This window comes from Fusarium odoratissimum (assembly GCF_000260195.1).
Source record: "Fusarium odoratissimum NRRL 54006 unplaced genomic scaffold supercont1.7, whole genome shotgun sequence".
Classification (NCBI taxonomy): domain Eukaryota; kingdom Fungi; phylum Ascomycota; class Sordariomycetes; order Hypocreales; family Nectriaceae; genus Fusarium; species Fusarium odoratissimum.
The window spans coordinates 753,877-775,931 of NW_022158693.1; the positions used below are offsets into that span (position 1 = coordinate 753,877).

A 22,055-nucleotide genomic window follows, 5' to 3' on the forward strand; every position below is an offset into this window, starting at 1 on the left:
TGGACCCGACGTAGTGGATAGAATGGGTAGGGAGGGAGTTGGTAGGTGATTGAACCCTTTGTCTAGTATCTTTTTTATTTCAAAACACCACTTTACTCAAATACACAGCAAATTGATTTATCGTCGGATAATTAATTGACTTGCTGGATACTTCCATCTTCATCTGTCCCCACCTACAAGGAAGTCAAGCCTCGTTGCGCAAGTTGACGCCCACTTGTACTTTGTGGCGGGAACATGTCTCGGTTACAACACTGTCTTTAAAGCTGTTTCTAGTTCTGTTACATATTCGATAACAGGTGGTACTGGCTGGTGCTGTACATACTATCACAGCTGCTTTCGATCGAGGAGAATTGTTTAATTCTGTCAACTACTTCAGGTACTGTAACGTCCAAAGTGGAACAAAGCAGAGCAGAGCGTCGATCCCACTGCCTTGCATTACATTGCATGCATTCACCGCATCCTTTCACTCAACCCTCTCGGACTCCCCGAGCTCGAAAACGAAACGCAACGCAGCGCAACATCACCCGATCCGGAACCTACGAGGGTTCTAAATCGTGAGGGACTCGTGTTTCGTGTTTCGTGTCTCGGAACCCCGGCCTCAATCCGCCTTCGGCACTGTCTTAGCTTGTCTTGCATTGCATTGTCTTGTCTCGTCTCCTCCATTATGGCTTCTTCGTTCCAGTCAACGTTGCCATTCTTGACCAAAACAACCAGCAACAGCGCAAACAACCACCACGGTCACGGTCATAAACATAGCCTCAGCAATTTCTCCAATGCTTCAGTCTCCAACCGAAGAACCTCCCTGGCTTCGTTTCACTCTTCGCGCCCCGAATCGCAAATGTCACAGGCCTCGCCGCCTCCCTCGAGGTCGCCTCTTCCTCCTGGCCCAGAGATCGATCGCATTTCCGATCCCAATTCGCAGTCAAAGACGCCTTCGACGGGTCTGTCCTCGCAGCATTCATCACTTTCCGCTCCTCGAAGGATCAACCCTCATGCACGACCATCGAGAAAGCTTCGCTCGCAATACCCGCGAAGCTCCACAGAAAACCATGTCGAATACATCCTTGTCGCATCTTTCGATATCGATCGAGGTCCCGTCATGGAGCATCAATACCCGGTTGCGATCACGGGAGACGAAAATATGCTGGCAGAGCTCATGTTGCCCGATCAAGCCCACGCCCGCAACCAGGACTGGACAATCTTCTTTCTTCACAAGGATACAAGTCAGGAAGAGGAGGATGAGGAGCGCAAAGTTAAGGAAAATCGAAAGCAAAGGCGCAAGAGGAGGCGTGATAGAGCAGCTGGTATAATAGACGAGGAGGATGAAGAAAACGAAGAGGATCTACCAGAGGACGAATGGGAGGACGATGATGAAGACGACACCGAATCTACTGATAGCGAACCTGAGGGCGGAGAGGGCCCTCCCCTAATTTATGTGCTTAATCTGGTCAATACCAAACATGACAAGTCGGTCAAGAGAGGGGCCATTGTCAAGGCCATGGCCATCTGCACGCGGCACCCCTTCTTGCATATTTACAAGGCAAGTAGCCTTAACACATGATTCTTGTGCTCGTGCACTTGCTAACCGTTTCAATAGCCACTGTTACTATTGGCTCTGGAAGAATACTTCAAAGCACCTGTTCCAGAGACATTGGCCATGCTATACGATTCAGTAAACGCCATGGATTTGTCTCTCATGCCTAAACTCAGTCTTCTTGAGCGCCACTTATTACAAGCAAGTGACAACAGGGATCTCTTTGTGGAGAAATTCGAACAGATGATTCAAATGCGGATAGCCGAAGACCAGCGCGAGGAGGCAGCAGATCAGTCATTGGATGCGACAAGGAGTCCGACAAAACTGACTGGTATCTCAAGAGCTGGTACAAAGGCCCATGTTGAGGGCGGCCAGTCGATTTACTCTGTTCCCCGCGACACGCATGAGTTTGAGAGCAAGGTCATGTACAAGGGCATACCAATACCTATCAAAGTGCCTGTTGCTGTCATGCCAGAAACCGTTGGTGACTTTTCACTCATAAAACTCATTCAAAACTTTTCAGATTCTCATCAGAAATCGCCCCAACCATTTGCGCTGCACCCTCACCTCACAACGAACGGAGTCAATACGCACCCCATCATTGTGCTGGCAAATGCGCTCTTGACCCAAAAGAGAATCATCTTTCTAGGGTACAACATGCCCTCAGGCGAGGTCGCAGAAGCTGTCTTAGCCGCGTGTGCGTTGGCATCGGGTGGTATACTTCGTGGGTTTACACGACATGCTTTTCCTTACACCGACTTGACCAAAATCGACGACCTGCTCAACGTACCCGGTTTTATCGCTGGTGTAACGAATCCGACCTTCGAGCTTCACCCCGAGTGGTGGGACGTTTTGTGCGATTTACCAAGTGGAAGGGTCAAGATCAGTACAAAGATCGACCCTGCCCCTGTCACAGAGGGTCTGCTGTACTTCCAGCAACAAAATGCAGCTTTCGCGGCCATTGCAAGCGGTACCACGAATACAAGCCAGGACTATACGGGTGACAATGCCTTCATGGCTGATGTTCTTAGGAGCATAGCTGCGAGACATGGCGAACGTGTGATCCGAGCAAAGTGGCGCGACTGGGTCGGCAAGTTCACTCAAATCGCAGCCAAATTCGAGGAAAGCGTTTATGGAGCTAGTGCCTTGTACATTGGAGGTGAAGATCAAGACTTGATGCCACCAGGAGCTAATGGGCATGGTTATGTCTGGGCGGATGATACAGCTAAGCATAAAGAGCTTGCTGGTAATGTGACAAGAATCGAAGGATGGCGCAACACTCGGAGTTATTACAGCTTCATCCAAGTAAGATACTGCACTAAAAATAGGGACGACTAAAGCTAACATTTCGCAGGATTTGGCACAGATATATACCATCAGGCCCCTGAAGGGCCTTGACTTGGCCCATCTTCACGACCGTTTACGAATGCAACGCTTGACCCCCGCGCAGAGCAGAGACATCTATCTCACCATCTCCAAACACGTCCACACGTACGATGAGATTTGCCTACTGCTTAGTGTGGCCCCTGAGTCGCACGCTGGATTGTTCTACCTTGCTCTTGGTCTATTCCACAAGGACCGCGAAGTTCGTCTGAGAACAGCAGATCTCTTGGAGCGTATATCCGATCATGAAGCTGGACAGCATTGGTGGAGGAGTCTCAGCCGCTTTGAGAAGCTAGCTTATATGCGGCTACGTCGAGAGGTGGATGCTGAGATGCAAGCAAAGCTTGAAAAGGAAGGTATAAGCGCTGAAATGGAGAGGATAGTAAGCTGAACGTTTGAATTGGAGTTCACGTGTGGGCGGGCTTGTAGGAGTTCATTTATGGGTTGGAGTAACTTTGACGGGTTCTCCAGGAGGTGTCATGTCTGGGTTCGCATCATATACCTTTCAGCACTCATATAGGCGGCGTTTTTCAAAGACATTGGGCGAATGTAATGGCACGTTACATACGAAAATCAATGTAAATCGGAAGAGTAATATTATTTAACTTGCTTTTAGGTTCCTTGGTCGGTAGAGTTACGACCTCTTTTCAGCTATCGTTCAGACCATAGCATCATTGAGAACATTTGCTACTCGAGCATTTCATGTACACAACATGAGTACACATCCTGATTCGTTTACCCAGAATGGCGCCGTAAATACATCCAACCGACTTTTGCCAAAGAACTGTTGGTTTCACCCTCTTACAGCGCACTGCGTGGTAGTCACAAGAGTCCGAGAGCCTTGGCGGCGTGCTTGACGTGGTCTTCGCCGAAGGTAGAGATGAAGAAGTAAGAGTGGTCGTAGCCCTGAAGACGGGTTAGCATTGTCGTTTGATGGGAATGAGAAATACCTACATCCTGGTAGCGGAGAGTCAAGCCCTCAATACCGGCATCCTTGACAGCCTTCTCGAGGTTCTCGGGGAGAAGTTGGCCCTGTTTGTAGAAGTTGTCACCAGTGCCCTGGTCTATTAGCATGGTGCATTTAACAATGGCGAGAGAGAGGCTCGGAACTTACAACATCAATGAGAGCAGGGAAGTTGCCCTTCCAGCTCTTGATGAGCTCAGTGGCATCGTGTTTCTTCCACTCCTCCCTATCCTCACCCAAGTAACCCTTGAAGGCCTTGTCACCCCAGGGGCACTGAGAAGGGTTGGAGATAGGAGCCCAGGCGCTGACACTCTTGTACTTGCCGGGGTTCTTGAGGAACAGAGTCAGTGCACCATGTCCACCCATAGAGTGGCCAGAGATAGAAACTCGCGAGGAGTCAATCTCCTTAAACTCCTTGAAGATGAGGTCGGGAAGCTCATTGGTGATATACGACTCCATCTTGTAGTGCTTGCTGTAAGGGTCCTTCTTGGCATCGATGTAGAAGCCCGCTCCGCTGCCAAAGTCATATGAGTCGTGCTCACCGGGCAAGTCGAGCTCGCGGGGAGATGTGTCTGGGTAGAGAAGAGCAAGACCGAGCTTGGAGGCGTGGGCGTGAAGGAAACCCTTCTCTGTGACGTTGTCGGGCGTGCATGTGAGGCCGGAGAGGTAGATGAGAAGAGGAGCTGGCTTAGAAGATGATGCTGAGCCTGGGAGGTAGAGAGTTGCGTTCATGGGTGTGCCGGTGACGGCGGACTTGTGGGAGAGCTTGAGGAAGCGTCCGCCGAAGCTGTTGATAGTAGCATTTGTAGTGAAAGCCATGATGTCACTGTATTTGAGGGTTGCTTGGGTTAGACAGAAGCAATTGGGGTATAAAGTTGAAAACAGTTTCAAGAATAAAGAGAAGATAAAGTGAAAGAGGAGAAATCTCAGTAGTGTATGGTTATGTTGCTATGAAATAGCTGAGCTTTATCCCAAGGAGGGGAAGCTTCCAGTCAATGGCGAGGTCTGGGGTAACCTTAACCCCACCATCGGTACCCGGATGCCCTCATCAACATGACGAATGCCGAATTATCTCCCCGGCTCCGGAATACGGAACCTCCTCCGTGTCACGGGTCGGAGACAAGATAAGAACAATATATACACTAGGGGGTAGCAGAAAACTCATGACTAAAGTCCTAAGTGACAATAAGGTTTAGGCAGTATGAGGATATCTTGTAATGATTTATGATGAACTTGATATGCTCTTTGACTGGTTTATTTTCTCAGGATACATTAGTACTACGGCAGAATGTGACGTCGAGTTGGGATGAGTGTATGATTGTTTCATGTCTTATCTCATAATAATAATCGTCAATCATTAGAGCTGTATCTATCTCAGCGTACATGCCCTGACTAACTGCCAAAGAATAAAAAACTATCGCTATTATCGCTAACTCCAAATACTCCGTAGCCTGGTGAGTTGCCCATTGCTCCGTCCCCAAGTTGACGATGCCAATGTAATACTAAAAAAGAATAATCGATCGCTTTAACGCAGCAGGAAGAAGACCAAAAAAATGCAACCGAAAACAATCGTGTTCGTCAACTCATTTAGCCACCCAGGTACCCATACTGGCTCTCCTTGCTCCATCCTTTTAATCTTCTCCTAATCGAACATATCCTCGCCTTTTGTGGTCTTCTTTAGTGAACAGTCAAAACTGTTGAAGAGTTTGGGCCAGCCGACACGAGTGAAATTGAACTTGAATTTGTAGTCGAAATCGATCGGGCCTATTGTGCAACCCGTAGGGCTCGTACAAGTGTCATTGCAGCCGGTTGTACGGGGGTAACAGTTGAAATATTCACCATCGGGCGCAAAAGTTGTGACGTTGCGAAGGAAAGGTTCGGAAAGTTGATGGCACTTGTTAAGTGTGTATACCTCGTGGGTGCATGTACCTGTGGAGTTGGCACCGGTACATATCAAGACCTGCGGTGATGAGGTGTCAATACCACATAAAAGAGATAACCTGTACAGTAGGGAAGAGAGTCAACTTACACCCCCGACGGCCCGCTCCTTCAATATGGGCACAGCAGAGATGCTGACGGCAGAAATAATAGTTGCAATAACAGTGAAGAACTTCATTGTAGCGGTTGGGACTCGTCTCGGCTGATAACGACAGTGGAAACGAAAGTGTTAGATTGGCGAGTGTCAATGTCTGAGATTAAAGAGTATGAATCAGAAAGATTCTTAGCAGAGGTTGGATTTGAGTAAGATATATACCCAAAGCAAGTTATGAATCTCGGTTGGTCTTTCCAATTGTTTGCTGTTTCTGTTATACCAACCTCCTAGCCTCAAAACACCACAAGTGCGACCAACCTCTTATAAGAAATGGAGTAAGATAATAAGCTTCCAATAGCACAACAGCTTCACCAAATTTGTCTAATTCCTCCTGCATAAGAGAAAACGACTCGTACGATCAACACTAGACGTAACCTTTCATCATCGTCTCAAGTTCAATTCGGATCAGTCAAGTGAGTGCGTATCCGCCGACGTCATGAAAGTCCCCGCCAAGAGGGAGATCATCCTGTCACCAAACGTCTAGATACCTTACCTGGATACCACAGCAAAGAACAAACTGAATTAAAGCCAAGTTGGCTAAGGTTGCATGAAAACTTTACTTGCATGATCTGCAAAGCTACGGCTGTCACGGCTTTTCCCTTCCTACCAACACCCGTTTCCGGATCAGTGTGGCACAACGTCGGAGGCTGGAAAGAATATTCTGGACCTGTGGTTGGTTGGACAATTCATCTACCTGCGAGGACCCTTTCAAATATGCAAGAAGCCACAGACGCTGCAGGAATCATGTCTTTGTATTTGAGGTTGATAATCTCTGTCAGGCCCAGATTGCGTGGTATGAGAGGATGCTCCCTTGCTTGGATTGACTGTTTATCAGACTTTGTGACGTATAAAAGGCCACTGCGCATTTGAGGTTGAGTCCAAACATCAGAAGATGCCGTCATGTCTCGCGCCGGTGTTTCAGTGAAACACAATCTGGCCCGACGTAATCGGCCCATCAGACCCAAAACAAGCCATCTGCCATTTCCCACTTGACATCATTCTTTCATGGACTTCTACCGGACAGATCCGTATTGGTAACGATGTGACGTTGGAGCATCCGTCAACAGTGTTGCTGTTGGGGATTCTTTGTCCGTCTTCATCAAAGACGGCGTCAGAGACAATCAACACACTCGTGCACCAAGACACAGAAGCAAAGTAGATTTCCTTCTTGTTTTTTGTCTAGTTCCTGTGTAAATCAATCTCAATCTCAAACGCCGCGCTTATACATGATTAATTAACCTCCTGATACACTATACAACATGTCAAGCCAGAAGGGAGCACACAACGTTCCAGCTCGATTGTATCTAAGGAGGGTCGCATGGGTATATACGCCTCGGGGGCAATCGGTTGTTTCGCGACGTGCTAGTCCTTAGGCTGCTTACTGCAGCAGTTCCTCGCAGGTCCAATCCTCGTAGCTGTACCACACGCGTAAGTAAGGCATCTTCGAGCTGCCTGAACAAGCATCACTTACTAGCCATCGGGCATGTATCGCCGCACGATCAAGGGGATCTTCTTTTCCCGCATCTCCTTGATCGCAATTTGAAGGGGGTCGGTCTCGCCCTCCAGATCAACTAGCACAGGCGCATTCATGCTGCATCCAGTTAGTTTCCTGAAGTTGCTGCAGTTCAGCAAGGTGATGCGGACCTGATCTGCAGAGCGCGTGTACCGAGGATGCGTGCCCTCTCGTACTTGGTCATGTAGGGTGTGGTAGTTCGCTCGTTCTCGGGAATCTTCTTGTCTTTGAGTAGCTTGTCGCCGCCCTTCAGCGCGTTGGCAGCGGCAGAAGGATCTCCCGAGACTACGACATTATCCTGGTCTTGTCCGTTTTGTTGCTGGTCACCATCCTCCTCCTCGAGAACCTCGGGGTCGTAGTACTCGGTGATCTCCTCCTCCTCGTACATGGGCTCGTCGCTGCCTAGGAGTTAGATCCGCGTGCGCCTGCAAAGATCGCGAAGCAACTTACCCGCCAGCGCCGCCAACATCGTCATCGCCGAAATCAGACATCGTAAATGTCGTTTAATATGGACTTGATGAAGAATGAATGTGAGAGTGTTCTTAGTCCAGAGTTGCTTTCGCAATGTATGGTTTTAGAATTGCCCAGGTCAACCTAGGAAAAAGTTCTAGAGAAGAACAAAGTAAAACCTGGTTAGGCCGATGTTTTTCCGGCGCACCTTCCGCACCTTTAGACAAAGAATATCGGCGCGAAGCTTTCAGGTGGATCGCTCTTGACTCTCATCCCTGTAATCCCCACACAAAAATTCATAGTCACCGCCTTAAATTGAAATCAATTCTGCCACTTCCAAGCTTGCTTCGACATTTACAAACTGAAGGCTCCTCGGCATGACAGCACTATGAGTAAACGAGAAGCTGCCGAGGCAGCCTTTGATGTCCCTCCGGCCAAGAGACTCTATCGTGGAGGCCCAGATGACTTATGTACGGCTTAGTTCCATTCTTTTGTTCTCAAGATGCATCTGCTGATATTGCGAACTTAGATATTGATGATGCTGAGGACGACTTAACTAGCGCTCATACTCCATATTCCACCCAGGACCCTGATTCACCACAAACGGTGAACACTGCTGCTACGACTCCCCGGGCTAAATTTCCTTCGGATCTCAAAACTCTTGCTTGCACATGGCCTGGTTGCCCCAAGACCTTCAATCGACCTGCCAGATTACGAGATCACCTCAATTCTCACACCAATTCTCGACCATTTAAGTGCCCTTATGATGGTTGCGATAAGGACTATATAGAGGACAAGCACTTGAAGCAGCACATCAAAGCCGTCCATACTCTTGAGCGAAAACACGTCTGTCAAAAGGAAGGCTGCGGCAAGAGCTTTGTGACGGGTACTCGACTTAAACGACACCAGGCCGTTCACGAAGGCGAAGAGAGATTCCGTTGCCAAGACTGTGGGCAGAGTTTCAGAAAGAAGGAGACATTGAGCAAGCACGTTCGAAAAGATCATCAGGGCTTACCTGCACTCCAATGCCCAGAGCAAGGGTGCCGTCATGCTTTTGAGTCCAAGGCGGCCTTGAAGCGACACCGTGATAAGGATCATGGCGAGGCAAAGTTCTGGTGCGGCGAATGCGATTTGAAGAGGATGCCCGATGGCACAGAACAGCGGGTCGGATTCACCACTGAAGTGCTGCTTCAGGCACATATCCGCCAAGAGCATCAAAACTGCATTTTCTGCGAATTCAAATCTGCCTCACGATGGGAGCTGGAGAAACATGTCGAAATGCACCATTCCGGCCAGTCTGTCGAGGATCGAAAGAACATCGCCTGCCCATACGACGAATGCACCAAGAAGTTCACTAAGAAGTCCAACCTCAACGCCCATATTCGTACAGCGCATGAGGGATTCCGCTTCGTTTGCGGCCAAGTTGACCTCAATAGTTCTGGCCTACAGGGCTGGACAAACGATCAAGGCTGTGGTGATAAGTTTAGTACCAAGAGTCGACTAGAAGATCATATCCGATATAAGCACCTCGGCCACGAACGCCCTAAGCTCTCGAAGCCTGAACCGCCTCAAGAAATCAATCTTATCGATGAACTCTCCGGTGCTGCGAACCAGGCAGAGCGAACGATTACTTGTCCCCACTGCCATGAAGCCTTCATTCGCTACCACGACCGGGATGCACATGTTGAGCTGTATCACCCACCGGCTACTGACCCATCTCTTATCCTAGCTGGAGACCAGCTTGATCCTGCCCAGTTCTTCTTCGATGGAAGTTTCTCCAACACAACAAACTGGTCCGGTATCATGCCGGAGGATGACATCTTTGCCGCTACAATGGACTATGGTCCTCCTCGAGATGATTGGCCGGAGGACGAGACAAATATACTTCTGCTGGCAAGAGATTCAACAGTCCAGGATCCTCTCATTGATCCCGCTCTTGGTAATCTCTGAGGAAAAGAGGACATTTGTGGAGGTAAAATGTTCTGGTTTTTTAAAAGGTGAAAAATAAAATAGATACCCGGCCGCAAGGCCTTGACGGTGGTCAACGTATGAGCGGCTGGCTATCATGACACCGTCAGGATGTATGAAGAATGAAATGCAATGTCACAAAAGCGATGGGAAATGGCTATGATGAAAGAAATAAAGTTGTTTGACCAAGTGTACCCAGTCCCTGCGTATAAGTGAAATTCTTTCCTTTCTATCTGTATACCGAATGCCGAAACCCAAAATGATTTTATGCCCCTCCCAATGAAGCCCAAGTACAAGCCCAATTGCACCCCAGACCAACACCGCGCAAGAAAAGGAGTCAAGTAATGACAGGAACGAATGTCAGAGCGTGAGCCCGTCCAGCATAAAAAGATACTGGCTAAGTATTTATATGACTCGTACAAGGCTGGCCAACTAGTGAGAGCCCACCAAAGCGTTACTGAATCCCAGTAAAGCCATGCCAAGGAAGCCAAAGAAGATGCAGAGGTTACGGCTATGGTTGAGACTCAGACTCTCCACAAACAACTGCAATGCGACACTAACCATAATGCCGGAAGTGACAGCAAAGAGACATCCGTAAGCAACTGCATTGGGTTGCATATTGGTCTTATCGGCGAGCTTGAACCATAGGGCCGCAACGCCCGCGCCAATGGGCTGAGAAAGACCACCGAGAAAGGCCGACCATGCCATGGCGCGCCAGCGAGAACCCAGAGCCATGTATAGCGGCAGACACATGGCGAAGCCTTCGGTGATGTTATGGACAAATAGTGCCATGAAAACATTGAAACCTAGAGATGGGTTTACGTGGTTGGTAGCGTAGGTGATGAATCCTTCAGGAAACTTGTGCAGAGCAATGGCAATGGAGGTCTGGAGGCCAATGGACAAGAATGCATTTGTTGGAACGTGGTGATGATGTTGAGCTTCGACATCTTCGTCGTCTCCTGCAGATGAGCATGAGCTATCGTGTTCAGAGAGTTCCTCCGGGACTATCGGATCTAATGGCTCTCGCGACTTGGCTCTGCTGGTTCGATATGTTGGTCTCGCAAAGGGCTCAACAGAGTCTTCACATCCATTCTCATGCTCATGCTCATGCTCATGATCGTGGTGAGCATGCGAATGTTCAGGCGCGCGGTTCAGGAATGATCCAGTGGTAGTGCGCAGAATCTGGGTTTGTCTTCCAGGTCTGCTCGGTAGACTGGTTCGGCTACTTAGATGCTTGAAGCACTCTTGGCCACAAGGGTCTGTGAATCCGTAGCAGGAGTTCGACTCGTCGCAATTGCACTTTGTATCTTGTACGAAGGACATGACTCGCTTGTGAACTTCTCGCATGGATTTCCTCCTCTCAGGGAAGCCATCCGTAAGTCCTGTGGTGGTACGGCTTCGTGTTGGACTAGCAGGACGTCGCATTCCATCACGGGCAGACGCTTGTCTCTTAAGAGGTTGTGTTGGGCTATCCAAAGTGGATTCCAGCAGAGGTGTAGACTCGGTCGCAGCATTTTGTCCGGTACCGTTGGTTAATTTGGAAAGCGACTTGTTGACAGGTGCTTGTTCAGGCGGCGGATGGGAAGATTGTCGACGACGGGCACGAGACTGTCTCCTCTCGTGGTGACATGAGGTGTCTTTGGTCGCATTTTCATCGTGTGTATGATCGCATTCGACGACGTGGGTAGGCATGAACTGGTGAAGCAATCGCGAAACTCCCTGAATGCCGATGAAACCACCAGCAAAGCAGGACATCATAACCAGGCCAGCAGCTTGAGTAGACCATTTGGCCTGCTGGAAATATTCTTTGGACTCCGGTAGCATACTATACAATGCGGAAAATAGCTGTTCTTTGTTAGCAGAAGAGATAGGTGCTGTCAGAAGGGCCGTACCATAACACCGAAACTCAAGCTGAGGGAGCAAGCTAAGAAGACGTTGCTATCCTGGATGCGAAAGTTTCTCTTGCCAGGAAATAGTCGAACGATAACGTCAACGCATACTATGGAGGCGCCAACAACGCAAGCTGAGGATATTTGTTAGAATTGTATCCCCGGAAGCGCATTGAGGGTCTTGGAGATGAGGAGCAACTCACCAATGCCGCTGACAACACACATGATCCAGCCGCGAGTATCATTGTCGAGGCTGCTCTGGCCCACGGATGTGGCCATGCTGCTTAAGTGTATCGTCTGTGTATGAACTGATGTTGCGCCTAGAAACGAGCTCTGGTGACAAGGCTAAGTGTGAGTTTCGAGAGGGATCGAGACTTGACGTCGAGGTTGTGATGGGCGCAAAGAGGCAAGAGCAAAGAAGCTGTAGATCTTTTTGTTCTAGGTCTGACGTAGCGAGCGAGCAGGGGAATATCGATGCGGTTTTGTTTAGCGCAGTGAGCGGGGACCTTGTTAGTCTGGGCTCGACACAAGTAATCAATGACAACGAAAGCCTTAGTAACAAAGAAGAAGGACAAAGGGGGTTGATAAAAATGCTTTACACGCAACAGAGAGAAGAGAAATAAGTTTGAGGCTGAATGTGAGTTTCAAGGGCCTTGCAGAGGCGTCAATGACAAAAAGGATGGGGCTTTGTTAATGCGCATTAGCCTGGCTCTGACGACAAATGGATCATGATAGAACAAGGAAACCACGTCTAGGCCCTAACATGAGGAATTGTTCCTTTAAGATAGTTCCTATTTCAACCTCGTGCTTCAACTAGGAGAAGAGAAACTACAACGCTATAAATAATTAGCCCCTTGGAACCCTTTTAGAGGATCGAGTTGGGGGTCAACTTACACCATCATGAGGCCGTGCGTCTCCATCAAAACTGTCCCTCAAGGTTCTCACGTCTCAGCATCTGCGCATCATTGGATCACGGCGTCTCGTTGACCGCCTGGCTTACGAATTGTCATGCCTCTTTTGATTGTAGTAGCTGTAACGAGTAGTAAAATAGTGAGACACCAGTTAATAGTGCGTTATTAATTATAGCGATATCCATAATTGCCCTGGTATCGTGGGGGTTGTATTATATGTGACTTGAGTAACTACTAGGTAACTACTAGGTATTCACATATTTTACAGTAGAGTCATTGGTTCCTCAACATCAAGCCGGATTTTATAGAAGCCTTCCTCCGGTTATGCAAGTCAAGTATATAAAAGCTTTAACTCCTCTCATCATGACGCCTCGTACCTTGTCTGAGCTAAGTTTGAAGATGCGATTTGCGCGGCGAATCACTTTCTCGTCTTTGTCATCCCCCACATCATAGGTAATGCTACGCATGATATTCGCTATGGTCCACGCTAACACGAACCTACATAATGTGATCTTCCGCTGAGCCTCAACCCCGAAATACGTCTCGAGGTTAAAGGACCCTCGAGAATTAAAATTCCTCGTGGATGGCTCTTCGATGAACTCGTGTCTTGTCATACACGGCAACTTACATTTTAGGGTCTCACAAGCCACGCACCTTGATGAATCAATCTGAATCATTCGGTGTCTAGAACAATCCCTACATGATTCATGCCCTGTCTTGCTTCGAATTCATGCTCTAGGTAGGGCAAGTAGCCGTTCGCCAGTATCTGTCGCTTTTATGTATTTCCCTGTGTTTAAACAGCGGGATCTAATGATATTCCATTTTTGACTGTTACCCTCAATCTTCAAACTACCGCGCAGTGACGTCAAATCACAGGCCTCAAGACCCCTAAAATCCACCGATAACGGCAAAACAACGGACCCCCACGTTCCGTCCCGAGCTCAGCTCCCAAAATTTCTACGGGTCGGCTCGAAAGCTATCTCAAACCCTGTGATCGATCTCAATATCACGAGGCACTGCAACTCAACACCATTGGGCAAAGATCGCGCGTGATCTGACTCCCAGTTATTGATTTCCCACATACTATCGCTCGTCCGCTCATTAAGATCAAACTTTATTCTACTTTCTTTTTTCGTAGCCTCGTCTGTTCTCAAGGGATAATAATCATGTCCAAGACTACTCTCGCTACTATGGCCTGCCTAGGCGCAGGAGGTGGTGCTGCTATCACTGCCGCCATTTACTCCATTCGAGGCGGTAAACGTGTCGAGGAAACCAATACTCTAGCTACGCCTCCTCCAACAACCTCAAACTCTTTCGCCGCTCTTCCTGCTCCCACCGCCTCTCCCGCTGTTCCTCCCGCCCAAGTCTTCGGGCCTCCAGCCACTGCGCCGTCCGGCTTGCCAATCGACCCCAGCGCAATCGTCAACCCCGGGGGTCTTTTCGAGTACGGCTTTCCAGGCCCTATCGCCGATGTCGCTAATCGCTCTGGCCTTGTCTCCTCCTACGATCGTCGTACACGAAACCCTCACTGGGTCGTCGAACATATCACACCTGCTTCCCTTGCCATTCGCGATGGTGATCGAAAGCACAGCAGCTTTCTTGAGGATGACTCTGTGCCACAAAAGTTCCGGGCTCTGTTGAAGGACTACTACCGCAGTGGTTATGACCGTGGTCATCAAGTTCCTGCTGCCGACTGCAAATGGTCTCAGAAGGCCATGGACGACACATTCTACCTCACAAACATGTGCCCTCAGGTCGGTGACGGCTTCAACCGTGACTACTGGGCTCACTTTGAGGACTTCTGCCGTCGTTTGACAGTCAAGTATCCCTCAGTTCGCATCGTCACAGGCCCTCTCTATCTTCCCAAGAAGGAGGCCGATGGCAAGTGGTACGTCAAGTACGAGATGATCGGCACTCCTCCTTCAGTTGCTGTACCCACGCACTTCTACAAGGTGATCTTTGCTGAGGACGGTCGCGTTGGTGGGAACGTTGCACTGGGGGCTTTCGTTCTCCCTAACGCTCCCATTGCTAACTCAAAGCCTATCACCGATTTCGAGGTTCCTCTCGAGGCTGTTGAGCGTGCTAGTGGCCTTGAGTTTGCTACTAAGCTACCTCCCCAGCGAAGACGACGTCTGTGTTCTGACCACACCTGTGCTCTTGTGATCCGAGACTTCGCGGATAAGCAAAAGGCTTTTCCTAAGAAATAAAAGGCTAGCAAGCATTTGTAGAGTGGGAAAGGGAACATTGGTCTCTGCATAAGGGGAATGAATAAGCATGAGATGCTCTATGGTTAGCTCTCAACGGATTTATAACATACACGACTGCGTATGAGAGCGTCACAGTTATGTTACATGTTTTGGCATTTAGAATTATATGCACCACCGATAGCATGTGCATTTTGCCTATGGGCTCAAATGAATGATGGGTATACAAAAGTTTTCGATTGATATATATATTACAGTTTTTGAAACCTGTGCCTGGTTCTGTAAGGATACAATGTATTTTTGCTTAGTTGCAACCAGTTAGCATTACGTAAACCACCAGCGCCAGAGGATATCGAATCATCGACGTTTCTTTTCTGCGTTTCCTCTATCTCGCTCTCGTGTATTTTCCTTGTCGCTGTTCGTGTCGCAAGCTCTCCTCTTGACTGGGTAGGGGAGCTCTCCGTCGGGCGTCTGCCTTGTCGGCGTCAAATCCAGGCATAGGAGGTGGTGGAACCGGCATGGCAAAGCTTCCGGGCGGCGGAGGCATGCTTCCCGGTGGTGGGATAAGCCCAGGGGGTAAGGCTCCTGGAGGTAGGGCTCCTGGTGGCGGGAGGGGCACACCGGCCTTCTTCATCAGCTCGAGGAGTTGAGCTGGATCTGGAGGATTCTTGGGATCCAGGCCAGGTAAGGGGGGTGGCGGTGGACCACCGTTGAGTCCAGGTAAGGGGAATGGCAGAGGAGGTGGAGGAGCACCTGAGCCGGCACCGACACCAGGAATAGGAGGAGGTGGAATACTTGAGCCAAGGCCTGGTAGGCCTCCACCAAGAGGCAGTCCAGGAATGCCAGGCAGTCCGGGGACAGCAGCTTTCGGTGCGTCTTGGTCAACAAGAGCGTCCATCTCGTCTTCCATCTCTTGTTGTTCCTCCTCCTGTCGCTGACGACGGTTACCACGGCGGTCCCAGGTTCCTTGGGCCTCGGCCGCTGCTTCACCGATATGGTAGCGATCCTGGAAAACATCTGTATCACCAGGTCTAGCACGGCTCCAGAAACGCGTAATACGGTCATTGGATCCTGATGCAAGGATGTGTCCAAGAGGATGCCAGTCAAGAGACCAAATAGCATAATCATGAGCAAAGGGCACCTTGTGCATTGGCCATACTGACTGAGCGGCTACTGATGACGGTTCAGGGCTGTCGTAAGGAGCAACGGTGAAGGACTGGCCAGGAGGCGGGTTTGGTGAATCGAGTAGGTAGTGGAATAGCGAGCCGTCCATACCACCAGTGCTGAGAAGATTAGGATGGATAGGATGCCATGTAAGAGTAGAAATATCCTTCTCGTGACCTTTGAGAAGGCAAATGTCACGCATCATGCGAAGATCGAAAACACGAGCGGTCTGATCTCTTGCAGATGTCGCGAGGCAAGCCCCACGGACCTTTTCAAACAGTACTTTTGTAATAGTACTCTTATGGCCGTGTAGAGTCGTTAAACAACGACTCGTACGAGGATCCCAAAGCTTGACAAGATGGTCCTTAGAACCAGATACGAGCAATCCTTTAGTAGGATGCCAGTCCACACTTTTAGCATCCCATCCGTGACCTTCAAGCTTGGATTCCATTTGTCCCAGAGCAAAGTCAAAGATCTTGAGGGTCGAGTCATCGCTTGCAGTGACAAATTTGGAATCACTTGGGCTGAAAGCAAGGTCTCGAATAGGGTCAGTGTGGGCGTTGATGCTCTGGACATTGTTGAAGTTTGGTTGCCAGTACTTGATAACTCCGTCGTGATCCGCCGAGATAAGCCAGTCGTCACTATGTGAGTATTCCAGGGCACGAATGGCGGAATCGTGAGCCTGCATGATGGTTTCGAAATTGAAGCCTGTTCCGTTCCATAGTGTGAACTCGCCACTAGTCGACGCTGTTAATAATCTTCGACCTTCTGGTGTCCAACGCACCACATTGATGGGGTGCTTGATTTTGTTAAGAGAAGAGTGAAGGTGCTTAATAGGGATACTGTCCGCAGCTTTTGTGACACGCGCTGCAGGTGGAAGTATCTGTTTTGGTGTCAGTGATGGGGCAGTTGTTCATATAGAACGCTACTCACATCAACGATATAGCTAACACTAGGTCGCTCAGCTTCGCCAGTATATCCTCCCTTATAGCTAGGGGCACGATCATGTTGCCAGTGTGTTATAGTGGCACCATAGTCAGTCACAGGTCCTGGAGTTGAAGCGTCAGTTTGAAATCAGTTGTGATTTATGTCTTCAGGTTATGATGTATGTGTATTCGAATGCCTCTCTCATAGCCCTAGAAAGAACCCCTGCTTTTATGCATGAGGTTGGCCAAAATCAAACATCTCGATTGCTCGTCTAAACAACAGTCGTTCCTTGAACATACATGGAACAGAGACATTTGATGAAGTAGCATCTCTCCCACAACTTTCATATTTTTCTGCCACTGAGCAGCTTGGCAATGCAAACACAACAGGAGACATGTCACTGAGTATGATGGGTAAACTTACGCCTGCCTCGAACCTTCACAAACGCCCCATCTTGGCCCTGGCCACCACCATGATCACCACGAGGCTCATAGGCCATCGTGACGAATTTTCTTTGGGGTATCAAGCATGCACAATAGCCTTCTTGAGAAGCGCGTCGCAGGGAGTGGGTCTTTCAAGATGGAAATGAACAACCAATGCAGCTATGAAGTCGTTGTTGGATAATCTCTGAGTAGCTAGTCAGACGGAGATTCTATATGGCGATGATGAAAATTGAATTCCTGTAAGAAGACGTTGGGGGCGGTAAATTGATTTGATAAAGAACGAACAAAGACAATGCTGTTACTCGAGGCGCGTGAGCTTCAGTTGAAGTTCAAAGCTACGAAGCGCCGATTCAAGCGACGATTAACCGGCCAGCCTCAGTTTTGGAGTCACGCCTTTCTCCAAAAACTCCACGTCACATGACCTCTCTCTCCAAAACTTGGGACTCTCTCAACGGTTAGATCTGATGAGATAAAGTGCCTCTACTAAAAACATGCACATGCGTGAATATCCTTTCGTATACCGAATTGTTGGGGCGCAGATTCGTCACCCACGGGCTCTACCCGAGCTTACTGCGTTAGTTCGCTCATGATTGCTGTTGCATCTCACCAACAGTATGCAATACAACCGCACTTTCACATGCTTTCACATTGATATCAGTCGCAAAGTTGCAAGCCTTCTGGGGCCTGCGACCTGTTGCCGCATACCTTTCCCCCTGCAGCGCCACAAGCCAGTGGGCTCGGGGGAGTTCGTCGATCCATTAAAACGCTCAGAATGCAGCGGAAGCCAGGGGTGTTATGCTCCCGGGCCCCCCCTTTAGCGTTGATGATTGTCTTTAGCCTCACTGGAAAAGTCCCTGAGCTGCTGCTAAAAATGATCAAAGCGAAAAAGCTCAAACAGCCCCGCCAGAAGAGGCGCCAAAATGGTTGTTCTGCATAATAGTAGGTAATGTACTTGGCGAGATGGGATAGGAAGTGAGGAGAGTGGCCGTTGCGAAAGAAACTCAGTCGATTGATTGCTTTTAATTGGAATGCCCCTTCTACCTCCTTTTTTTCTCGACCCTTTATCTCCTACATTCCTGTGGTTTGATAAACTCTTTAACGTGCTCTATCTTGAAGCTGTAGGTGGTTCATTCGGTGCGACAGTGGCGCCCTCGGTATCTTATCATCCTTGTAACAATCGCCGCCACCCAAGCAACTTGACGTTAACAGGGTCGTCGTATCTCCGTCGGCAACTCTGCTCAATTCTTTCTTTTGTTTTCTTTCTCCTAATTTCTTGAGCTTCTACTTTTTGCGCGATTAGTCTGCCGTCTAGGCAAGGCTCTTATAAAATGAATTCGGCTACAGCGACGAGTATAGAAACCTCGAATGGTTCGGCCTCTGTCTCCCGGCGCAGCGGCCACGACGTCACACAGAACAAACCCAACAATCGCACCAACGGAAACGGTAACGGAACTGCCACGACGACAACCCCAAAGAAGCCTGGCCAGAAGTACAGGCACGTAGCTGCGGTCCACAAACAGACGAGGCCTTCATGTCTGAGTCACGATTCCGATGCTGCTCCAAGCTTTATTGGGTTCCGTAACCTCATGGTCATTGTGCTTGGTATGGAAGCTTCAATGCCCCTCATCATGATGTTATCTGTTGGGTTGTTAATGCTTGGCAGTTGTTGGAAACTTGCGATTGATGCTTGAGAACATCCAAAAGGTATACTTCATCTCCCGTCCATCAATTATGCCTTCGACAACCAGCTAATACAGTCTATAGTATGGAGTACTGATCTGCGTGAGGTGTCATGATTACAGCCGTCAAGATATTTACTTGGGTCTACTCCTTTACTTCCTCATCCCATGCCATCTCCTCGCCGCCTACTTGATTGAGCTGGCTGCTGCTCAGCAGGCTCGAGGATCTCTCAAGCGTGTCAATGATTCACCTTCTGGTGGCCCCTCAGAGCAGGAGCGCAAGAGGTTTCATAAGACCTGGGTTGTTGTCGCATGGGCTCACCTTTTCAACATTACTCTTGCCCTTGTTCTCACCACTTGGGTCGTATACTTCAAGATCCACCATCCTCTCATTGGTACCTTGACCGAGATGCATGCCATTGCTGTTTGGCTCAAGACTGCATCATATGCCTTCACCAACCGTGACTTGAGGCATGCCTACCTGCATCCTGTGGAAGGAGAACGCGAACTGGTGCCTGAGCTGTACACGCAATGCCCGTATCCCCAGAACATCACCTTCAGCAACCTGGTATACTTCTGGTGGGCACCCACACTCGTATACCAGCCCGTGTATCCTCGCACAGACAAAATCAGATGGGTCTTTGTGGCCAAGCGAGTTGGAGAAATTTTTGGCCTCAGTGTGTTCATGTGGGTTGCGAGTGCTCAGTATGCTGCACCTGTCCTTCGAAACTCGCTCGACAAGATTGCCTCCCTTGACCTCATGTCTATTCTGGAACGGCTACTTAAGCTTTCGACCATTTCCCTAGTCATCTGGCTTGCCGGTTTCTTCGCACTCTTCCAGTCGTTCCTTAACGCCCTAGCCGAGGTTTTGAGGTTTGGCGACAGGTCATTCTATGACGATTGGTGGAACAGCGAGAGCTTAGGAGCATACTGGCGCACGTGGAACAAGCCTGTTTACACGTATTTCAAGCGTCATCTGTACATGCCCATGATCGGGCGTGGTTGGAGTCCTCAAGCTGCCAGCTTTGTAGTCTTCTTGGTATCGGCTATTCTTCACGAGATCCTTGTCGGTGTCCCTACACATAACATCATTGGTAAGTTTACATATCCCAAATCATAGTTACACAACTGACGGTCGCAGGCGTTGCTTTCCTGGGCATGTTCCTTCAACTGCCACTTATTGCATTGACCAAGCCTCTTGAAAACATGAAGCTTGGGCACACTGGCAAAATAGTTGGCAACACTATTTTTTGGGTATCATTCACCATATTTGGACAACCCTTTGCAGCACTGATGTACTTCTACGCCTGGCAAGCAAAGTATGGAAGTGTCAGCAAACAGATGACGACAGTATCGAGTTAAAGTGCCTTGGCTACGGACAAAGTTTCTGGATACTGTTTGGTATTGCTCAGCTAGCATATTTACCGTATTGGCCCGATACATATTTGATAAATTATTATTAAGAAGTCGTTCGCCTATCTTCGTACATACTAGATTTTACCATCTTGAAGACTGGCATTAGGGATGCATTAACATGGCGAAGTGCGAGGGCATTCATTCACCTCAACCGTCAGATTCTGTTTTCTAAAATTTATGTTGATGAATTGTAGGCATAAACTTGGCCTAGTAGGCCTTATGACAGTAGCCCCAAGACTTGGTCCTATTGCAAGTAATCTGAAAAGCATTTCTAGTCTTGGCTGTATTTACATGCGCCTATGGCTAGATCGCTCCCCTCTTCTCTCACATCTTCTAAGCGATGAAAGGAATCTTTGTTCCCACTCTCTTCCGATATTGGACATAATCATCTTGGAAGAACTCAATCAACTTGGCCTCCTCGTGTTTAATTCGCTTGCTGAAGAACATCCAGAGAACAGCCGCATAGGCAAAGAAGCACAGAACGTTGCCCATTACTAGCTGTGTTCCCAATCCCCAGTAAAAGAATCCAAAGTAACTTGGGTGGCGGAAGATTGAGTAGATGCCTGAAGTCACCAACTCGTGGGAATCCTTCTTCCTGGTCTGAACATGATGGTTGAAACTGGCTCCAGCTTGCAACATGGCCACTGAGCGGACATACTGTCCGACGGTGACCATGACAAGGCCGAGGAGCAGAAGAATAGGACCGGTGCCATAGGGTGCCCAGTGTCGATTAGGGAAGAAAAGGTTAATGATGGCACATTCGATAAACGCAGCTGAATGGGCGATGGCGTATGCTGGCCAGTTTGCCGTCAAGAGAAAACTTCCAATGCTAGCCACAAGTGTGTTCTTCTCAGCCGTAGTCCAAAACTCGAGAAAGTGAAAAGCTGAGAGTGCAAACAGGAAGAATGGAACACGCCAGACAGGGCTAGAGGTCAAAAATAGGATAGCCCCCATGGAGATAGCACTACAAGCCAAGGTGATACCGAGGCAGAAAGCTCGAAGAGCGATACCGGAGAGTGACTTGGGCTGGCCTGCAAAGTAGGGCTTCAGGATCATGAGTTCGTCCAGAGAGCGAGTGTTGCCGGAGAAGGAGTCATGATGAGCAGGCGATGCTCGATGGTGAGCAGCTGAAGGGCTGAAGTTGACAGGTCTAGCGCCCGCGTTTTGCGTGGTTTCAGGCATGGCTTTCTTTGATGAAAAGTCAGAAAATAGTCTATATGATCTCATGAGGTCTTCAGGGGTTGGTATAAAGCTTGATGAAAGATTAGATGACGAGATGAACGTACAAATTCTGAGAAGAATCGTGAAAAGAGAAAGGGCCGAAAGGCTGTCTTTGGCACTGAAATAAAGAAATGAAAAGTTATTACTCAGAAGGCGTGTTGGCCCTCGTCCCCGAATGGCGTCTGCAGTCTTGGATTGTGAGGCAGAGAACAATATCAAGATTGTTGGCCTTAGCTCATGAGTTGGGAGGATCTGAGCTTAGTGGATCTTTGTTTGTTTGTTTGTTTGTTTGTTTGT

At 48.8% G+C, this 22,055-nt stretch overlaps 10 protein-coding genes across 16 annotated transcripts; 4 read left to right on the forward strand and 6 right to left on the reverse strand.

Moving 5' to 3' along the window:
• Positions 1-179: 179 nt before the first annotated feature.
• FOIG_05532 (uncharacterized protein) lies at positions 180-3,621 on the forward strand. The gene is made up of 3 exons (XM_031204165.1): positions 180-1,540; positions 1,598-2,839; positions 2,889-3,621. Exons 1-3 carry the CDS (start codon positions 665-667, stop codon positions 3,306-3,308), a joined length of 2,538 nt encoding a protein of 845 aa, XP_031065994.1. The 5' UTR covers positions 180-664; the 3' UTR covers positions 3,309-3,621.
• Positions 3,471-4,935, reverse strand: FOIG_05533 (S-formylglutathione hydrolase). The gene is made up of 3 exons (XM_031204166.1): positions 4,032-4,935; positions 3,872-3,976; positions 3,471-3,823 (listed from the first exon to the last, which is right to left on the reverse strand). Exons 1-3 carry the CDS (start codon positions 4,698-4,700, stop codon positions 3,740-3,742), a joined length of 858 nt encoding a protein of 285 aa, XP_031065995.1. The 5' UTR covers positions 4,701-4,935; the 3' UTR covers positions 3,471-3,739.
• Positions 4,936-5,122: 187 nt separating this feature from the next.
• Positions 5,123-6,291, reverse strand: FOIG_05534 (uncharacterized protein). The gene is made up of 2 exons (XM_031204167.1): positions 5,911-6,291; positions 5,123-5,841 (listed from the first exon to the last, which is right to left on the reverse strand). The coding sequence occupies exons 1-2, from the start codon at positions 5,995-5,997 to the stop codon at positions 5,524-5,526; spliced, it is 405 nt and encodes a 134-aa protein (XP_031065996.1). The 5' UTR covers positions 5,998-6,291; the 3' UTR covers positions 5,123-5,523.
• A 217-nt stretch (positions 6,292-6,508) lies between these two features.
• FOIG_05535 (DNA-directed RNA polymerase I, II, and III subunit RPABC2) lies at positions 6,509-8,151 on the reverse strand. Of its 3 annotated transcripts, XM_031204168.1 has the most exons (4): positions 7,937-8,151; positions 7,618-7,884; positions 7,445-7,564; positions 6,509-7,388 (listed from the first exon to the last, which is right to left on the reverse strand). In XM_031204168.1, exons 1-4 carry the CDS (start codon positions 7,975-7,977, stop codon positions 7,352-7,354), a joined length of 465 nt encoding a protein of 154 aa, XP_031065997.1. In that variant the 5' UTR covers positions 7,978-8,151; the 3' UTR covers positions 6,509-7,351. The 3 variants fall into 3 exon arrangements, with proteins under 3 accessions (XP_031065997.1, XP_031065999.1, XP_031065998.1); XM_031204170.1 differs by having other exon boundaries at positions 7,445-7,884; XM_031204169.1 differs by having other exon boundaries at positions 7,618-8,151.
• A 46-nt stretch (positions 8,152-8,197) lies between these two features.
• Positions 8,198-11,581, forward strand: FOIG_05536 (uncharacterized protein). Its single transcript, XM_031204171.1, has 2 exons — positions 8,198-8,406; positions 8,466-11,581. Exons 1-2 carry the CDS (start codon positions 8,325-8,327, stop codon positions 9,884-9,886), a joined length of 1,503 nt encoding a protein of 500 aa, XP_031066000.1. The 5' UTR covers positions 8,198-8,324; the 3' UTR covers positions 9,887-11,581.
• On the reverse strand, positions 8,412-12,601 carry FOIG_05537 (uncharacterized protein). 2 transcript variants are annotated; one of them, XM_031204173.1, is made up of 4 exons: positions 11,997-12,601; positions 11,797-11,927; positions 8,952-11,749; positions 8,412-8,883 (listed from the first exon to the last, which is right to left on the reverse strand). In XM_031204173.1, exons 1-3 carry the CDS (start codon positions 12,070-12,072, stop codon positions 10,337-10,339), a joined length of 1,620 nt encoding a protein of 539 aa, XP_031066002.1. In that variant the 5' UTR covers positions 12,073-12,601; the 3' UTR covers positions 8,412-8,883; positions 8,952-10,336. The 2 variants fall into 2 exon arrangements, with proteins under 2 accessions (XP_031066002.1, XP_031066001.1); XM_031204172.1 differs by having other exon boundaries at positions 8,412-11,749.
• Positions 12,602-12,950: 349 nt separating this feature from the next.
• On the forward strand, positions 12,951-16,292 carry FOIG_05538 (endonuclease G, mitochondrial). The gene has a single exon (XM_031204174.1). It carries the CDS (start codon positions 13,871-13,873, stop codon positions 14,909-14,911), a length of 1,041 nt encoding a protein of 346 aa, XP_031066003.1. The 5' UTR covers positions 12,951-13,870; the 3' UTR covers positions 14,912-16,292.
• On the reverse strand, positions 15,125-17,791 carry FOIG_05539 (polyadenylation factor subunit 2). The gene is made up of 3 exons (XM_031204175.1): positions 17,423-17,791; positions 17,006-17,121; positions 15,125-16,955 (listed from the first exon to the last, which is right to left on the reverse strand). Exons 1-3 carry the CDS (start codon positions 17,496-17,498, stop codon positions 15,294-15,296), a joined length of 1,854 nt encoding a protein of 617 aa, XP_031066004.1. The 5' UTR covers positions 17,499-17,791; the 3' UTR covers positions 15,125-15,293.
• Positions 17,792-18,258: 467 nt separating this feature from the next.
• On the forward strand, positions 18,259-21,993 carry FOIG_05540 (diacylglycerol O-acyltransferase). 2 transcript variants are annotated; one of them, XM_031204176.1, is made up of 4 exons: positions 18,259-19,044; positions 19,106-19,146; positions 19,207-20,215; positions 20,263-21,993. In XM_031204176.1, exons 1-4 carry the CDS (start codon positions 18,771-18,773, stop codon positions 20,481-20,483), a joined length of 1,545 nt encoding a protein of 514 aa, XP_031066005.1. In that variant the 5' UTR covers positions 18,259-18,770; the 3' UTR covers positions 20,484-21,993. The 2 variants fall into 2 exon arrangements, with proteins under 2 accessions (XP_031066005.1, XP_031066006.1); XM_031204177.1 differs by having other exon boundaries at positions 18,259-19,146; positions 20,263-20,731.
• On the reverse strand, positions 20,588-22,018 carry FOIG_05541 (protein-S-isoprenylcysteine O-methyltransferase). 3 transcript variants are annotated; one of them, XM_031204179.1, is made up of 2 exons: positions 21,824-22,018; positions 20,588-21,725 (listed from the first exon to the last, which is right to left on the reverse strand). In XM_031204179.1, the coding sequence occupies exon 2, from the start codon at positions 21,717-21,719 to the stop codon at positions 20,871-20,873; it is 849 nt and encodes a 282-aa protein (XP_031066008.1). In that variant the 5' UTR covers positions 21,720-21,725; positions 21,824-22,018; the 3' UTR covers positions 20,588-20,870. The 3 variants fall into 3 exon arrangements, with proteins under 3 accessions (XP_031066008.1, XP_031066009.1, XP_031066007.1); XM_031204180.1 differs by having other exon boundaries at positions 20,683-21,725; positions 21,905-21,983; XM_031204178.1 differs by having other exon boundaries at positions 20,683-21,769; positions 21,824-21,983.
• Positions 22,019-22,055: the final 37 nt, after the last annotated feature.

Bases quoted from the DNA above. Each gene is read 5' to 3' on its own strand.
- FOIG_05541 (XM_031204178.1), bottom strand. From the start codon at position 21,764: ATGAGATCATATAGACTATTTTCTGACTTTTCATCAAAGAAAGCCATG.
- FOIG_05540 (XM_031204176.1), top strand. From the start codon at position 18,771: ATGAATTCGGCTACAGCGACGAGTATAGAAACCTCGAATGGTTCGGCC. The intron at 19,045-19,105 runs GTATGGAAGCTT...AATGCTTGGCAG, and splicing joins CCTCATGGTCATTGTGCTTG to TTGTTGGAAACTTGCGATTG. The intron at 19,147-19,206 runs GTATACTTCATC...TACAGTCTATAG, and splicing joins TGCTTGAGAACATCCAAAAG to TATGGAGTACTGATCTGCGT.
- FOIG_05532 (XM_031204165.1), top strand. From the start codon at position 665: ATGGCTTCTTCGTTCCAGTCAACGTTGCCATTCTTGACCAAAACAACC. The intron at 1,541-1,597 runs GCAAGTAGCCTT...CCGTTTCAATAG, and splicing joins CCTTCTTGCATATTTACAAG to CCACTGTTACTATTGGCTCT. The intron at 2,840-2,888 runs GTAAGATACTGC...AACATTTCGCAG, and splicing joins GTTATTACAGCTTCATCCAA to GATTTGGCACAGATATATAC.
- FOIG_05535 (XM_031204168.1), bottom strand. From the start codon at position 7,977: ATGTCTGATTTCGGCGATGACGATGTTGGCGGCGCTGGCGG. The intron at 7,885-7,936 runs GTAAGTTGCTTC...ACTCCTAGGCAG, and splicing joins GATGTTGGCGGCGCTGGCGG to CGACGAGCCCATGTACGAGG. The intron at 7,389-7,444 runs GTAAGTGATGCT...CGTGTGGTACAG, and splicing joins CGATACATGCCCGATGGCTA to CTACGAGGATTGGACCTGCG.
- FOIG_05536 (XM_031204171.1), top strand. From the start codon at position 8,325: ATGAGTAAACGAGAAGCTGCCGAGGCAGCCTTTGATGTCCCTCCGGCC. The intron at 8,407-8,465 runs GTACGGCTTAGT...TTGCGAACTTAG, and splicing joins TGGAGGCCCAGATGACTTAT to ATATTGATGATGCTGAGGAC.
- FOIG_05533 (XM_031204166.1), bottom strand. From the start codon at position 4,700: ATGGCTTTCACTACAAATGCTACTATCAACAGCTTCGGCGGACGCTTC. The intron at 3,977-4,031 runs GTAAGTTCCGAG...CTAATAGACCAG, and splicing joins TCCCTGCTCTCATTGATGTT to GGCACTGGTGACAACTTCTA. The intron at 3,824-3,871 runs GTAGGTATTTCT...ACCCGTCTTCAG, and splicing joins TGACTCTCCGCTACCAGGAT to GGCTACGACCACTCTTACTT.
- FOIG_05539 (XM_031204175.1), bottom strand. From the start codon at position 17,498: ATGGCCTATGAGCCTCGTGGTGATCATGGTGGTGGCCAGGGCCAAGAT. The intron at 17,122-17,422 runs GTAAGTTTACCC...CTTCAACTCCAG, and splicing joins TGTGAAGGTTCGAGGCAGGC to GACCTGTGACTGACTATGGT. The intron at 16,956-17,005 runs GTGAGTAGCGTT...ACACCAAAACAG, and splicing joins GTGTTAGCTATATCGTTGAT to ATACTTCCACCTGCAGCGCG.
- FOIG_05534 (XM_031204167.1), bottom strand. From the start codon at position 5,997: ATGAAGTTCTTCACTGTTATTGCAACTATTATTTCTGCCGTCAGCATC. The intron at 5,842-5,910 runs GTAAGTTGACTC...TCATCACCGCAG, and splicing joins AGGAGCGGGCCGTCGGGGGT to GTCTTGATATGTACCGGTGC.
- FOIG_05537 (XM_031204173.1), bottom strand. From the start codon at position 12,072: ATGGCCACATCCGTGGGCCAGAGCAGCCTCGACAATGATACTCGCGGC. The intron at 11,928-11,996 runs GTGAGTTGCTCC...AAATATCCTCAG, and splicing joins GTGTGTTGTCAGCGGCATTG to CTTGCGTTGTTGGCGCCTCC. The intron at 11,750-11,796 runs GTACGGCCCTTC...AACAAAGAACAG, and splicing joins GCTTGAGTTTCGGTGTTATG to CTATTTTCCGCATTGTATAG.
- FOIG_05538 (XM_031204174.1), top strand. From the start codon at position 13,871: ATGTCCAAGACTACTCTCGCTACTATGGCCTGCCTAGGCGCAGGAGGT.